At 41.6% G+C, this 16579-nt stretch overlaps 1 protein-coding gene across 1 annotated transcript; it reads left to right on the top strand.

Moving 5' to 3' along the window:
- Positions 1–454: 454 nt before the first annotated feature.
- On the top strand, positions 455–16286 carry LOC143302348 (TBC1 domain family member 10A-like). The gene is made up of 9 exons (XM_076616986.1): positions 455–931; positions 3249–3348; positions 4041–4148; positions 4635–4741; positions 5345–5525; positions 5942–6016; positions 7840–7954; positions 13824–13984; positions 15221–16286. Exons 1-9 carry the CDS (start codon positions 759–761, stop codon positions 15335–15337), a joined length of 1137 nt encoding a protein of 378 aa, XP_076473101.1. The 5' UTR covers positions 455–758; the 3' UTR covers positions 15338–16286.
- The last annotated feature ends 293 nt before the right edge of the window (positions 16287–16579 follow it).

Here is a 16579-nt window from a genome sequence, read left to right as displayed (position 1 = left end):
ACTGACGTTTTCCGGCATCGCCCCTAGTCAAAGAGCATGACTGAACACGGACCTCGATCCTTTCCACAATTCTTTGCGAGTAACACAAGACCTATGGCGACAACTGAGATAAAGTAAATCGATGAGAGAACGAGCATTATTTTTCATACAAGGGAACGCCCTTCGATCGTTGTCCAAGCTACTGAACTAAAGATTTTAATTTGGGCGTCAGTCCTAATCGTCACTGAGTCAAGGCTCTCTCTCTTCTCTCTGTACACACACACACACCACTGAGATACAATTGAGCTCGATGACACACACACACACACACACACACACACACACACACACACCTTCTGGCAGTCCCCAAATACTGTCACCTTTTTAATGCATAGCGTTTGTAAACATAAGCAACAATGATCAAACCCCCACCTATCACTTCCGTGATTACACTTCCGGTAGAATGGAGCAGAAAACTTTCTCGGATGATCAACAGTGGGGAGAGTTAATGAATTGTTTCTTACCATAGCAACATTAATACCTTCACTGAATGATAAGGACAAAGTGCGATGTTACCATATCATATGTTTATGACCTAGTTCTTGTGAAGGAGCTCTTTGAGACGGAACTTTAAGCACTTTTGTTGGGCTGCTTGTGAGAGGAAGGGTGACTGGAGAAAGTGGAAAAAGTGGAAACTATTTTACATCAGTTCCTTTTCTTGAGCCGGATGTGTGAAGTGTTAATGTTATTCAGGTTTGGTGTGTGAGTGTTCTGTGTCAATGGCTGACGCACAGCCTGAACGGCGGGCAAGAGACTATGAAGAGGAGATGTCTGATTCCGAAGGCCACACCCCTAATGATAGCAAAAATTCGGCAAACGGCCTTTCATTACCCGTTCCGGCGACTGATCGATACGGTTTTTTAGGAGGCCGACAGTTCACAGATCCTGAGGAGTAAGTTCTGTTTTCAAATAATATCAGATAGAAACACCTTGTCTCATCCTTTGCCTTAGACTAGGGCGAGTGAGGTTCTTGGCTCTCTCTCTCTCTCTCTCTCTCTCTCTCTCTCTCTCACACACACACACACATATGCATGTAGTGATGTACACGCACACATACACACACACCTGCTATGTTACAAAACAGGCAAATTACTTGAATGCATAAGAAACACAAAATCATAACACACACACACACACACACAGACACACACACAGACCAATGTCTTGTACATTTTAGCCCATTACACTTTTTGCATTAACAAAGATTCATTTTGGGCTCACATGTGTAAACAAACTTGGTCTATGTACTCATCAGAAATGGGGACAGGCAATCATGAAAAATTCTGAAACATTAGGTTGGGGTCCAGACCCAAGCTTTCTGGGGGACAAAGGCCCCCAGAAGAATAGGATTTCTTAAGCATTTTAGTGGCAAATTCTGCCTTTGGATTTATTTTTAATTTTTATATTCACTAATTACTTATAGAACAGGTCGGTACAAGTCTTCAGAGCAGCAAAAAAGTCCAACCAGGAGTCAAACTGATCAAATTTGTACTTGAAATTTGAGCAGTGCCAAAGGCAATTGACATAGACAAAAGTTGCAAATATGTGCTGTCCTCATTTCTTCAGTTGATAGGCTCCATTGCTACAACCAAACTCTGGTCATTGAAGTGCCATTGTAATGATTTTATGCACACACAAAAAAGAGCAAAAAAGTTGAAAAAAGAAGCCTGCTGTTTCACATGCTCTGCCTCTCTCGATCACCTTTGTATTGAAACTTTGTTGCTTAGAATTTCAGAGAACGAATTAACTTCGAGAGCACATATCATGTGATGCGCCTTTATGGTCATTTAAGCACGAAACTCTCCAGCTGTCTGTTGGTATAGCATCCAGTTCCAATGCTCAGATGAATCCATGCATGTATTTCAAATGCAAAAACACAAAAACACCACGTTACTTTATCACTTTACTTTATATTACTTTGCTATTACTGTTTGGTACGGAAACATTTCCAAGGCAGAAATCGCAGCCCTGAACAGAATAGTGAAAACTGCCACCAAGATTACCGGGGCTGATCTACCTTCTCTAGAAGACATATAAACGGCTGCTCAAAAAAGCAAAATCAATCAGCCAGGACCAATCACATCCAGCTTTTGGGATTTTTGAGATGCTCCCCTCTGGTCGATGGTACAGAAGTATAAGGACGAAAACCAGTCGCTTCACCAATAGCTTCTTCCCGAAAGCATTCAATGCCCTGTCTCTTGAACAAACCCAGTATAATAACTAGAATTGTGCAGTCAACAACCATCTACCTGAGGTTCTAGTCATCAGCCCCATCCACATGTAATATGCGGCTTCTGTTCAAATATGTGAGTGTGTGTGTGTGTGAGAGAGAGAGAGAGAGAGAGAGTGTGCATGTGTGAGTATGCACAAGTTTTTATATTGATATGCACTTGTATGTATCCTAATCTCTACTGTATTTGTGTCTGTGTATGATTTTCAATTTATGTTCATACCTTGTTATGTACTATCCCCCCCAATATTACTTGTGACCCCGGTACACTTGGTAATAAAGACATTCTATTCTATTCTATTCTATCACAAAGAGACAAAGTTAAGGATGAAAACAAGAATTATCACCCCTCCCACACCACACAACAACTTTGATAGTTGATACAATGATAGGATGGGGAAAAAAATGCATGTGACCAAACAACTCAGGATTAAAAATAAAGTCTTTGCAAATGTTTATTACTTTTTCTTTTTAGACAAAAAATAAAGGAAAATGAGATGAACAAATAAAGCGAGGAGGAATGGCAGGAGAAAGCTGAGGGGGATAAATAATAATAAATCTTCAGAGACAGCAAATTGATCTAAACAAAACATGATGATGGAAGAAAAATGTGCTGTCAGACAACTGTTGTTTTGGTGTCATATACTGTACCATGTCAAACTGATGCAAACTAGGCCTATTGGTTTGCTCTGCTTGGCCAAATTTCGCACGGCGAACAGTGAAAAGACGAGCCGTCTTGCCTGGTCTGCTCTTAGCCAATCAAACGAAACAAAAAAAACAAAACAAAAAAAACCCACTGAGTAAGTGTTTATTATTTTCAGATCTGCAATCCCTTTGCTTTATATATAACCAAAGACCAAAACGCTTCTGTCCATCAATTAGTGTGTATTTTCAGACAATACAGATAATCTATAGAATGACTAGATATATATACAACATTGTATGTTATTGTGTAAATTTAATGACAATCTGGTTTCAGAGACAAACGGGTGCCACCTGAAATTTTAAGAAAGCGTGAAATCAAATGGCTGGACATGTTTGAAAACTGGGAGAAATGGATGAGTAAACGCTTCAAGAAGGTGAGACCGTGATGTTTTGTTTTCTGATCTTATTTTTTGTTTGTTTGTTTTTTTTACTCCTGTATGTGAAAAACAAAGTGATTCTGATGACGTAATCACCCATCTTGGTTGTCTATGTGCCGCAGACCTCTGTGTGTGAGTACACGAGGTAAATTCTTGATACTGGCAAACGATTTCTTCAGTTATTGTTTGTGGCAGAGGAGTCAAATTCAGCAGGATGATAATCCTATTATAATTACACATAACATAACTTGAATGAGAAGTAAAAAGTCACAGTAGTCAGGAGTCCAAGCAGGAAAGAGGTGTATGTTTTTAATTATAAATACATTCATGAATACAGTATAGATATGTGACAGGCTTATTATCAGTGATCTTCAGAGACTATTCTTGCAAATTATGGCCATGCAAATCAGCCCTCAGTCTCAATCTTTGTTCCTCTCTTTCTCAGTTTTTCTTCTGAGGTAAAGTAAACAAACACAAAAGCAAGCACGAGCGTACACACACACACACATGCACACACACATGCACACATAAGAGATCAGTGTCTTGTCTCAGTCTCTGTTCCTTTCTTTCTCAGTTTTTCTTCATGGTATAGTGAACACACACATGCACAGGCACACATACACACAAAGATGACACACACAAAATAACAGTAACACAGTATGATCCATTGCCATTTGTATGATATTCAGGTCAAAGACCGTTGTCGAAAGGGGATCCCTCCAGCAGTGCGGGCCAGAGCATGGCAGTATTTATGTGGTGGCAAATTTCAGATGGAACTTAATCCGGGAAAGTATGAGGTGAGAGAGCTTGCTGTGATTCTAACTTGTTCAGACTTCACCTTTAGAACTCTGATTGACTTGTTCTGTGGCTCAGTTTGAAATGTTCCTAGATAAACTGATCAAAATGTGCATGCATGCACACATGCACATGCATACATGTGTACACACACACACATTCACACACAGAGAATAACAAACACATATATCTGAGTGTGTGTGCATGCGCACGCGCACACACACACACACACACAAACACAACACAGTAACACACGCTTACACACACACCTACACCCATACACACACTCACTCACTTACAGAAGCCCCTTATACACATTACATTTAGAATGATGAACAAGTGTTAAAAGCAAATGAATCTATATTAATCACACAACTTGCAGCAGTGATAGTAGCATCGATTCAGAAATTTTCTTCTTTTTCTAAGTTCAACTTCATACTAATAGGAATCAGAGTTTTCAAAATAATTTTGCTTACATTTCATTCCAGGAATACCTTCGACAGACTGGAGATCCCAAAAATCTGGATGACATCACCAAGGATTTACATCGTCAGTTTCCTAACCACGAGATGTTCTTATCCAAAGGGGGATATGGGTATGGGAGAATTATGTTATGATATATTTTTCCATAATACCTTTACCAGTCATGTGTTCTCTTCCCCCCTCTGTCTCCCTCTCTCTCTCTGTCAGTAAACTTATACCAAGCTTACACAGTTGTGTGAATTTTTTTTATCAAGTTTTTTTGGTGATTGAGCTCTTACTTTATTTTTGCACTTTAAATTTGTTCTTGTTAGGTTTTGTGGGTATACTGGCATGTGTGTGAATACACACGCGCGCGCACACACACACACACACACACACACACACACACACACAACAACAACAACAACACAACACACACACCAACCTCTTCATGAATATTTGAGATAATGCACTTATTTTTTTTATTTTAAAAATCTTATTTAACTCAAGCATTGTACCTTGAGCATAGTTTTTATCCGAATAAAACTAAAAGACACAATAAAAAACAACAAATGATGGCATTTGTTGACGATAGTGTGTACCAGTGTGTGGACCTGTGCGTGGACCTATGTGTGCACCTATGTGTGCACCTATATGTGTACCTGTGTGTGCACCTATGTGTGTGCACCTATGTGTGTGGACCTGTGTGTGCACCTGTGTGTGTGTACCTGTGCAGCCAAACCGACCTGTTCTGCGTGCTGAAAGCCTACACGCTGCACAACCCCCAGGATGGCTACTGTCAAGCCCAGGCCCCCATCGCCGCTGTGCTGCTGATGCACATGCCAGCCGAGCAGGCCTTCTGGTGTCTAGTTGCCATCTGTGATAAATACGTCACTGGCTATTTCAGCCCGGGTCTTGTGAGTTACTTAGCTTCTTCTTTATTAAAAAAAAAAAAAAAAAAAAAAAAAAAAAAATCTCTTAGAAATAATCGTTTGACATGTTCCTTATTTCCTTCTTCTTCTTCTTCTTTTTTTTTTTTTTTTTTTTTTGCTATCAGAAAATATCATTTGACTGAGATAATTACTTGAGAAAGAGGATTAGAGAGATATATTATGTTCTAAATCTGTATCTCAAATATCTGGTAGGGTTTTTGTATTTAAAAAGACAGGTCTGTTTTCATGTGTGTTTTGTAAAAAGACAGGTGTGTTTTGATGTGTGTTTTGTAAAAAGATGGGTATGTTTTGATGTGTGTTTAGTGAAAAGAGGGTATGTTTTGGTGTGTGTTTGGTAAAAAGACAGGTCAATTTTCATGTGTGTTTTTCCTCCTCTGCAGGAAGCTATTCAGCTGGATGGGGAGGTGCTGTTTGGTCTGGTGAAGAAAACATCCCCTGCCATCTACAAACACTTGGTGAGACTGCACTCCTCACACCTGGTTAATACAGGTTCTAACAGTTAAGAGAGACAGAGAGAGAGAGAAAGCAGCAGGGGTGAGACAGAGAGAGAGAGAGAGCAGCAGGGGTGAGACAGACACAGAGAGAGAGAGAGAGAGAGAGAGAGAAAGCAGCAGGGGTGAGACAGAGAGAGAGAGAGAGAGAGAGAAAGCAGCAGGGGTGAGACAGACAGAGAGAGAGAGAGAGAGAAAGCAGCAGGGGTGAGACACAGAGTGAGAGAGAGAAAGCAGCAGGGGTGAGACAGAGAAAGAGAAAGCAGGGCTTAGACAGATAGAGAGAGAGAAAGCAGCAGGGCTGAGACAGAGAGAGAGAGAAAGAGAGAATGCAGCAGGGCTGAGACAGAGAGAGAGAGCGAGAGAAAGCAGCAGAGGTGAGACAGAGAGAGAAAGAGAGAAAGCAGCAGGGGTGAGACAGACAGAGAGAGAGATATACAGATACGGATAATTTATTCATGTATAGGCCATTGCCCCTCATGAAGGGGTACATACACATGATCATGTAAGAAAAACAACAAGAAATAAGCAGTCATGTCATCAAGAACAAACTTCAGTATTCTAAGACATCAGAGTTGATCGCAGTCTGAATGCTTTAAAGATTAAACAAATAAACTGACAAATTGCAAATGGTCTGTTCATGCTGAGAAGCCATGAGTAATGCTAATCTATGCTGACTGTGAAATTTACAGAATTTGGATGTTATATACCTTGTCCTTAAGTCATGCAGGACAGGACAAGTTAGGACGAAATGTACTTCATTTTCTTCCTCCTTGTTGCAAAGTTTACACCTTAGATCAGTTGCATTATATATTCTATATCGGTAATAATGTACTGCAATATCAGAAATAACAAGCCTAAATCTTGCCATTGATTACTTTAAGTGTCGATCTATGTTTAAAAATAAATACGTTTTGACACCCGGTATGGTGCAGAATGTTCTGTAAACATTAAATCTCTCGCTATTACTAATATGAAAATCCCATTCCTGCCATCTACATGCAACTACCCTTTCTTTAAATACTGTAAGAAATTCGTCACTACTCTCTACGCCTTGGTTTAACCAAACGTAACCAAATCCAGATATATACAGTTTACAGCGGATGTTCGAAACCCAGTTTCTTTTGTCACGTGCATCCAGATCGAGCAAGGTTCGATATGATTTGTGCGGTAATCTAGACGCATTCATTCTCGTTAACTAAGCCAATAACTAATACATCTTATACATGAATTTATATAAATAGGGTACCACAGAGAGAGAGAGAGAGAGAGAAAGCAGCAGAGGTGAGACAGAGAGAGAGAAAGAGAGAGAGAGAGAGAAAGCAGCAGAGGTGAGAGAGAGAGAGAGAAAGCAGCAGGGGTGAGAGAGAGAGAGAGAGAGAGAAAGCAGCAGGGGTGAGAGAGAGAGAGAGAGAAAGCAGCAGGGGTGAGACAGAGAGAGAAAGAGAGAGAGAGAGAGAAAGCAGCAGAGGTGAGACAGAGAGAGAGAGAGAGAGAGAGAGAAAGCAGCAGGGGTGACAGACAGACAGACAGAGAGAGAAAGCAGCAGAGGTGAGACAGACAGAGAGAGAGAGAAAGCAGCAGGGGTGAGACAGACAGACAGACAGAGAGAGAGAGAAAGCAGCAGGGGTGAGACAGAGACAGAGAGAGAGAGAGAAAGCAGCAGAGGTGAGACAGACACAGAGAGAGAGAAAGCAGCAGGGGTGAGACAGACAGACAGACAGACAGAGAGAGAGAGAGAGAGAAAGCAGCTGGGGTGTGAACAGTTTCAGTGTGGTGTGTTTCAGAAAAAGCAGAGTGTGGACCCTATCATGTATATGACAGAGTGGTTCATGTGTCTCTTCACCCGTAACCTGTCCTGGGGATGTGTGCTGCGTCTCTGGGACATCTTCTTCTGTGAGGGTGAGTCAGTCAGTGTGTGCTGTGTGCTGCGTCTCTGGGACATCTTCTTTTGTGAGGGTGAGTCAGTCAGTGTGTGCTGCGTCTCTGGGACATCTTCTTTGTGAGGGTGAGTCAGTCAGTGTGTGCTGTGTCTCTGGGACATCTTCTTTTGTGAGGGTGAGTCAGTCAGTGTGTGCTGTGTGCTGCGTCTCTGGGACATCTTCTTTGTGAGGGTGAGTCAGTGTGTGCTGTGTCTCTGGGACATCTTCTGTGAGGGTGAGTCAATCAGTGTGTGCTGTGTCTCTGGGACATCTTCTTTGTGAGGGTGAGTCAATCAGTGTGTGCTGTGTCTCTGGGACATCTTCTGTGAGGGTGAGTCAGTCAGTGTGTGCTGTGTGCTGTGTCTCTGGGACATCTTCTTTGTGAGGGTGAGTCAATCAGTGTGTGCTGTGTCTCTGGGACATCTTCTTTGTGAGGGTGAGTCAGTCAGTGTGTGCTGGGTCTGTGGGACATCTTTTGTGAGGGTGAGTCAGTCAGTGTGTGCTGTGTCTGTGGGACATCTTCTTTGTGAGGGTGAGTCAGTCAGTGTGTGCTGTGTGCTGCGTCTCTGGGACATCTTCTTTGTGAGGGTGAGTCAGTCAGTGTGTGCTGTGTCTCTGGGACATCTTCTTTTGTGAGGGTGAGTCAGTCAGTGTGTGCTGCGTCTGTGGGACATCTTCTTTTGTGAGGGTGAGTCAGTCAGTGTGTGCTGTGTCTGTGGGACATCTTCTGTGAGGGTGAGTCAGTCAGTCAGTCAATGTGGGGCTGTGTCTGTTTCTCTGGGACATCTTCTGTGATGGTCAGTCAGTCAGTGTGTGCTGCGTCTGTGGGACATCTTCTGTGAGGGTGAGTCAGTCAGTCAGTCAATGTGGGGCTGTGTCTGTTTCTCTGGGACATCTTCTGTGAGGGTCAGTCAGTCAGTGTGTGCTGTGTGCTGTGTCTCTGGGACATCTTCTGTGAGGGTGAGTCAGTCAGTGTGTGCTGTGTCTCTGGGACATCTTCTGTGAGGGTGAGTCAGTCAGTGTGTGCTGTGTCTCTGGGACATCTTCTGTGAGGGTGAGTCAGTCAGTGTGTGCTGTGTGCTGTGTCTCTGGGACATCTTCTTTGTGAGGGTGAGTCAATCAGTGTGTGCTGTGTCTCTGGGACATCTTCTTTGTGAGGGTGAGTCAGTCAGTGTGTGCTGGGTCTGTGGGACATCTTTTGTGAGGGTGAGTCAGTCAGTGTGTGCTGTGTCTGTAGGACATCTTCTGTGAGGGTGAGTCAGTCAGTGTGTGCTGTGTGCTGCGTCTCTGGGACATCTTCTTTGTGAAGGTGAGTCAGTCAGTGTGTGCTGCGTCTGTGGGACATCTTCTTTTGTGAGGGTGAGTCAGTCAGTGTGTGCTGCGTCTGTGGGACATCTTCTGTGAGGGTGAGTCAGTCAGTCAGTCAATGTGGGGCTGTGTCTGTTTCTCTGGGACATCTTCTGTGATGGTCAGTCAGTCAGTGTGTGCTGCGTCTGTGGGACATCTTCTGTGAGGGTGAGTCAGTCAGTCAGTCAATGTGGGGCTGTGTCTGTTTCTCTGGGACATCTTCTGTGAGGGTGAGTCAGTCAGTGTGTGCTGTGTGCTGCGTCTCTGGGACATCTTCTTTTGTGAGGGTGAGTCAGTCAGTGTGTGCTGCGTCTGTGGGACATCTTCTTTTGTGAGGGTGAGTCAGTCAGTGTGTGCTGTGTCTCTGGGACATCTTCTGTGAGGGTGAGTCAGTCAGTCAGTCAATGTGGGGCTGTGTCTGTTTCTCTGGGATATCTTCTGTGATGGTCAGTCAGTCAGTGTGTGCTGCGTCTGTGGGACATCTTCTGTGAGGGTGAGTCAGTCAGTCAGTCAATGTGGGGCTGTGTCTGTTTCTCTGGGACATCTTCTGTGAGGGTGAGTCACTCAGTCAGTGTGTGCTGTGTCTCTGGGACATCTTCTGTGAGGGTCAGTCAGTCAGTGTGGGGCTGTGTCTGTGGGACATCTTCTGTGAGGGTCAGTCAGTCACTCAGTGTGGGGGTGGCCAGTTAACACGCTTTCTCAGCATGGTAGGCACTGTCGTTTTAGTGTGTGGAACAGGTGTGACGCTTTTCTTTCTGAACTAAGTGCAGACTGTATCGTGTTAGAGTGTGGAGGAAGTGTTATGTATTGCATCCTGAACTAAATACACACTGTTTCGTCTATGTATGTTGTAGAAGTTTGTAACGTTATTGTTTCCTGAACTCATTGTGTACTGTCTTGTCTGTGTGTGGAAGACGTGTGATGCATTGCATTCTGAACTTAGTATGTACCTTATTGTCTTAGTGTGTGAAAGAAGCAGCAAAGCAGAAATAAGAATTCGCATTGGCACAGCCACTGCAGCCATGACCAAACTGAACAGAGTGTGGAAAAGTAACATCCGATTCTCCACAAAATTCAAACTCTACAAAGCCCTGGTAGTCTCCATTGTACTGTATGGTTGCGATGCATGGACACTGACAGCCGAAACTGAAAGGAAGATCCAGGCCTTCGAGAACAAATGCCTGAGGAAGCTCCTTCCAATTCCCTGGATTGAGCACAGGACCAACGAACATGTACGGAGCAGAATTGAGAACCTTGCTGGGCCTCAGGAACCTCTCCTTTCAACTGTGAAGAGACGCAAGCTGATATGGTTTGGACACAACACTCGACACACCAGCTTGTCCAAAACAATCATGCAAGGCACCATCGAGGGCGGGAGAAGAAGAAGAAGAAGACAGCGGAAGAACTGGCATGAGAACATCAAACAATGGACCGGACTCCACACACGTGAGCAGCTGCCAGCGGCTGCCGACAGAGACAGATGGAGAAGGGAGGTTGCGTCTGCGGTCCTCAGGCTTCCCCCAACGACTACTTGTCGTTATGGGCCTGAGGTTGAGGTTGAGGTGAAAGAAGTGTGAGACACATTGCTTTCTGAAGTTTGTACATACCTTATTGTCTTAGTTTTTGGAATAAGTTTGCTTTCTGAAAGTGCTTCATACTGTTTCGTCTTACTGTGTGGAAGATGGGCCATGCTTGGCATTCTAACATGGTACGTTCTGTATTGTTTTATTGTGTGGAAGACGTGATGTCTTGCATTTTGAACACAGTACGCACTGTATCATCTTAGTGTTTGGAGTAAGTGTGCAGCGCATTGCTTCCTGAAATATGCTACATACTGTATCGTCTTATTGTGTGGAAGATGTGTCATGCTTTGCATTCTTACATGCTACGTACTGTATCGTCTTTGTTTTTGGAAGATGTGTGTACTTTGTATTGCATCATCTTAGTGTGTGGAAGAAGTGTGCAACGCATTGCTATCTGAACCTGGTACGTTCTGTATCATTTTGTTAGTGTGTCAGAAGTGTGCAACGCATTGCTATCTGAACCTGGTACGTTCTGTATCGTTTTGTCAGTGTGTCAGAAGTGTGCAACGCATTGCTGTCTGAACTTGGTACGTTCTGTATCGTTTTGTTAGTGTGTCAGAAGTGTGCAACGCATTGCTGTCTGAACTTGGTACGTTCTGTATCGTTTTGTTGCTAATGTGGAGTTTATTTTGAGAAACTAAGTGGTTGAAATAGTTTACCACTGTGATATTTCTTAGCTATATACAATGTTTTAAGTTTTCAGAATTAAATTTCCTTTGTGGATCAGAGAAAGACAAAAAAATTCAACCCACTGTTGGATCAGTGATATTTTTTCAGATAGTTTCCAAATTATCACTGGTTTAGTGGAAATCATGTTTGGCAGATTCTTGTTTCATTAAGTCGTGGTTGGAAAATCAATGCTATTTTTTGTCAGCAGTGGAAACGAAAAAAAAGTTTTTAATTCAAAACCAAAGTGCAAACCATATATTTTCATATTTACTTACTTTATTTATAATGACATTTTCTTTTTTGACTCACTTGTGTAAACAAAGTGAGCCTATGTTTTAACCCGGTGTTCAGTTGTCTGTGTATGTGCGTGTGTGTGTCCGTGGTAAACTTTAACATTGACATTTTCTCTGCAAATACTTTGTCAGTTGACACCAAATTAGGCATAAAAATAGAAAAAAATTCATTTTTTTTCCCAGACATCTTTTTTAAAACAATATTGCACCTCTGGGATGGGCACAAAAAAATAAGAAATGAAGCCTAATTTTTTGCAAACTGCTTTTACTGCTATATTTATATTTTTTTGTATTCTCTAAACTTGGCACTTTGATCTGATATTCTGACACAACAACAAGAGCAGTCATTATTATCATTTTTTGTTCAAACAGGAACTTCTTTTGCTAAGCATGGAAGTTTTATTTATTTTGCAAACGTTTTGGTGCAGATAGTAAAGAAGGGAAATTACTCTGTAATTAATGCTAGGGGACTTAATTTGCTTTAAACTGATCTTATCTTAAACATTACATTTTGAAATTATACTCAATACATAAAAAGCTTGTGTGTTTTACTCTCAGTGTACAGGGCTTTCACTATGTTCATTCGCCCAAGTGGTCTTTTTCGGAAAATACTAAAATCAATACGACGAGTGGACTTTACAGATCTGTTGGCTGAGCCCTAAAGGTCATGGGCAAAAATCAGTTGTGTACACATATTTATACACATTCAAAGCGCCTGCTCATATTCTTCGCGAACGCGAACGACGCCATTTTGTTTCAAGTTGTTGACCTGCCCGTTCAATCCTATATTCAATGGACAATACACGATAACATGTGATGGAAAGTTGGAGAAGGAGACCGTTAAATATTTATTCAGAGAAAGATTTGTGAACGCCTCATCACTTACTGGATTATGCCCCAAACTGCCATAAAAATATTCACAGAATCAGTCGGAATTCACAGTTAAAAATTGTAAATCATGCGAGTTAATACCCTTGAATTGATCACGATGAAACGAAAAAATTTCCAGTCTGACTTCTCAAAATGAAGTCCTTTTCACTTCTTATGACATTTAGAAGTACTTGTACTTGGCTCTACATGTTATTAGTTTAACAAAATACTAAATTTTCATATCAACTTTAAAACTATAAAACTAGAATGAACATAAAAGAGAAATTGAATCGACCGTGTCGTACTACATTCCTGGCGGGTGTAACTAAACTTGTGCATCTATCTAGATCTAGTGAAAACGGCTAAATGTTGCAGTGTGATTGCGGCGATAGCCATTAAAAAGAATTTTTAATTGCCCTTAAAGATTTTTTTAATGCCCAAGATACACCAGAATAATATGATTTAAACAGCGTTCTCACTGCGAATACCGCAATTGATTTATCAAATATTAAATTTCAGAACGTCAGTTAAGGAGCCACGATAGTGTAATGGATAAGGCAGTTTCTTCTCACCCAAACACGCGGGGTTCGAATCTGGTTAGGACTTTTTTTTCTTTTCTTTTTTTTTTAAAATGTGAAGCTTTATAATAACAAATACAGAACACATTTTAACGAAGTGTATCACAAGTGAGTCTTGAAGGCCTTGCCTCTCTTGTTATGTTTGTTTTTGCATTCAATATCTCATATGTTGGTTATAGTGGTCAGAAAATCTGAAAAGTGACAGGTTTCTTGTTTGTTTTCGAATTAGTTTTTTGTTGTTGTAAATCTGAATCAGAGGTTAAGAGTGTGGAGGGGGGCCAGGGTGGGGGGTATACAAAGTTTGAGACATTTTTTAGGAAGGGGGTGGTGGGGGGTTAAGGGGGGGTGGGGGGGTGTGTGTTTTTTTTACATCAAAAGTGGAAACTCAAGTTTGTTTTGTTTTTTGTTGTTGTTTTTGAATCACAGGTGGAGACTTTAATTTTTTTGTTTGTTGTTTTTTTCTCCTACATGAGAGGTGGTGAGCGTCGCTGTGTTGTCTGTGTGTTCAGGGGTCAAGGTGTTGTTCCGCACCGCCCTGCTGGTTCTACGCACAGTGCTGGGCACATCTGAGAAGTTGGCCGAGTGCCCGTCCTTCTACGAGACGCTGGAGAAACTGCGGCTACGACAGATGCCTCCAGAACTTCTGGATGAAGAGTACATCACCAGGGAGGTGGGTGGTTGATGGGGGGTGAGGGTTGGGGATCATGGGGTGTGGGGGGGGGGGGGAGGGATGAGGATGAAGTGTTAACATGCAAATATTTTTGTTTTAGGTATGACAGTTGAGTGCTGTTGTATTCATTATTTTGGTAGTTGATAGGGTTATTCTTGTTAGACTGCTTTTAGCGTTCTAAGCAGTGTTTGATATATATATATATTGATAGAGATATTCATATTGATATATCCATGAGTGTGATTGGTTGTTATTTGAATTTTCTTGATTGTTTTTTCTTTCGTGTTGTACTTGATTTGTGAAGTGCTGTGAGCCACTGTGCGAGGGAACAGGGCTATAGAAGAGCACTTAATTGTCTTTTCTTTCGTGTTATTTGATTTGTGAAGTGCTGTGAGCCACTGTGCGAGGGAACAGGGCTGTAGAAGAGCACTTAATTGTTTTTTCTTTCGTGTTATTTGATATGTGAAGTGCTGTAAGCCACTGTGCGAGGGAACAGGGCTATAGAAGAGCACTTAATTGTTTTTCTTTCGTGTTGTATTTGATTTGTGAAGTGCTGTGAGCCACTGTGCGAGGGAACGGGGCTATAGAAGAGCACTTAATTGTTTTTCTTTCGTGTTGTATTTGATATGTGAAGTGCTGTGAGCCACTGTGCGAGGGAACAGGGCTATAGAAGAGCACTTAATTGTTTTTTCTTTCGTGTTGTATTTGATTTGTGAAGTGCTGTGAGCCACTGTGCGAGGGAACAGGGCTATAGAAGAGCACTTAATTGTTTTTTCTTTCGTGTTGTATTTGATTTGTGAAGTGCTGTGAGCCACTGTGCGAGGGAACAGGGCTGTAGAAGAGCACTAAGCTCATTCTTCCCCACAGCTACATGTCTGCTACAACTCTCCTGGACCAACACTACATGAGACCACTGCAGAAGTAGTGTTGTTCATTAAAATGGTGAAAATCAGTGGAGAATTGTTGATTTAATTGGTCAAAGCTTCGTTTTCATGCTTCACGGAATCTGTAAACAGCTCAGTTTATAGCATCAACTGTACCAAGCAAGAATAAATGAAATTAGAATAGTGTGTTGGTGTGAGAATACTCTTCCAGGTCCACAGGGGAAGTAACCTTGGTATGAGTTAACTTTTACCTGGAGTAGGATGAGGTGATCATTATCTATCTATCTATATTGTTTTGTTTTTGTTTATTTTTCTTTGAAATGACTTCTTGCTTTCCATGTCCGTTCTGCAGGCACTACGAATCAACCTCACGGACCGAGACATGGCCAGAGAGCATCAAAAGCAGATATTGCGACGCCGGTCCACCAAGGAGAAGGGAGGCAAGAGCGACAAGAAAAAGAAAACTTGACAAAATGCACACGCCACACCCCCCCCCCCCCCCCAAAAAGGGGAGATTCCCCAGAGCCATCAGTCAGCTTCAAGCTTCCTTCCTACCTGTGTCGGAAAGGGAACGCTCCTGAAGGGAGTGTTTTTTACGCTGCTGGATCAAAGAGACCCATCCACAGACATTGTTATAGTCTGTGTGCGTTTGTCGAGGCACTATGTGTCAGTGCCGTTTCAAAAAGTGTACTGCAGTGCATTGTTAACATCCAGTGATCTAAAGCAAAAAAAACCATTTATCATGAAAGGTAGTTCGTTCATTTCATTGTCATTTTTGTTCACTATGGGCAAATTTTACCATGTTGATATTTTTTCTTTCTTTTCTTTTCTTTTTTTTATTTTTTTAATGTATTTTAGTTTTACATGTATTTATATTTTTTCTATCAAGTTCTTTTGAATATTTTAGATAGATACGGTATTTAGACAACTCTCCATCAATCCTGTTTTCCCCTAACTCGCCATACAACTTCCTGCCTTCTGCCCTCTTTTTATGTATATATGTTTTTAACTGATAACACTCACATCTGAAAATAATGAATATTTTAACTAGATGCCTACAATTACATAATACTGTAACTAGATCCCAACATTTACGTAATAAGTAGATGCCAGCAATCACATACTTTAACTGGATGCCTACGGTCAGACAATACTTTAACAAGATGCCTACGATCTCATAAGACTTTTAACTAGGTGCCTACAATCACATTATACTTAAAATAGATGCCTGAAATCACAGTGTACTTAAACTAGATGCCTACAATCACACAGTACTTTAACTAGCTGCCTACACTCACACAATACTTTAACTAGATGCCTACAATCACACAACACTTTAACTAGATGCCTACAATCACACAGTACTTTCACTAGATGCCTACAATCACACAATACTTTAACTAGATGCCTACAATCACCAGTGTGTGTGAAGGGACATTGTACAGAATTTCTTCCTTACAATGTACAGAAAATGTCCATGCTGGGAAGCTGTAGCTCTAACAGTAAGGAGTTCCAAGAGATGACTTGATTCTATTCCATGGCTCATGCAAGGTTTGTTTTTTTTATATCACAATATTCAACCACCTTTCAGAAACATTTGATAGTCTATTAAGGGCTTGGAATATTTTGCGGCTGAGCTTCATTTTTTTTGCTAACCAAAAAGATGTTTTTTCTCCTTTAGTAATACCAAGAGTTAAAATTAAAACCTTGT

This window comes from Babylonia areolata, chromosome 29, assembly GCF_041734735.1.
Source record: "Babylonia areolata isolate BAREFJ2019XMU chromosome 29, ASM4173473v1, whole genome shotgun sequence".
In the NCBI taxonomy this organism is placed as follows: Eukaryota; Metazoa; Mollusca; class Gastropoda; order Neogastropoda; family Buccinidae; genus Babylonia; species Babylonia areolata.
Note: the sequence above shows the minus strand (reverse complement) of the source record. Positions and strands in the feature narration are given on the sequence as shown.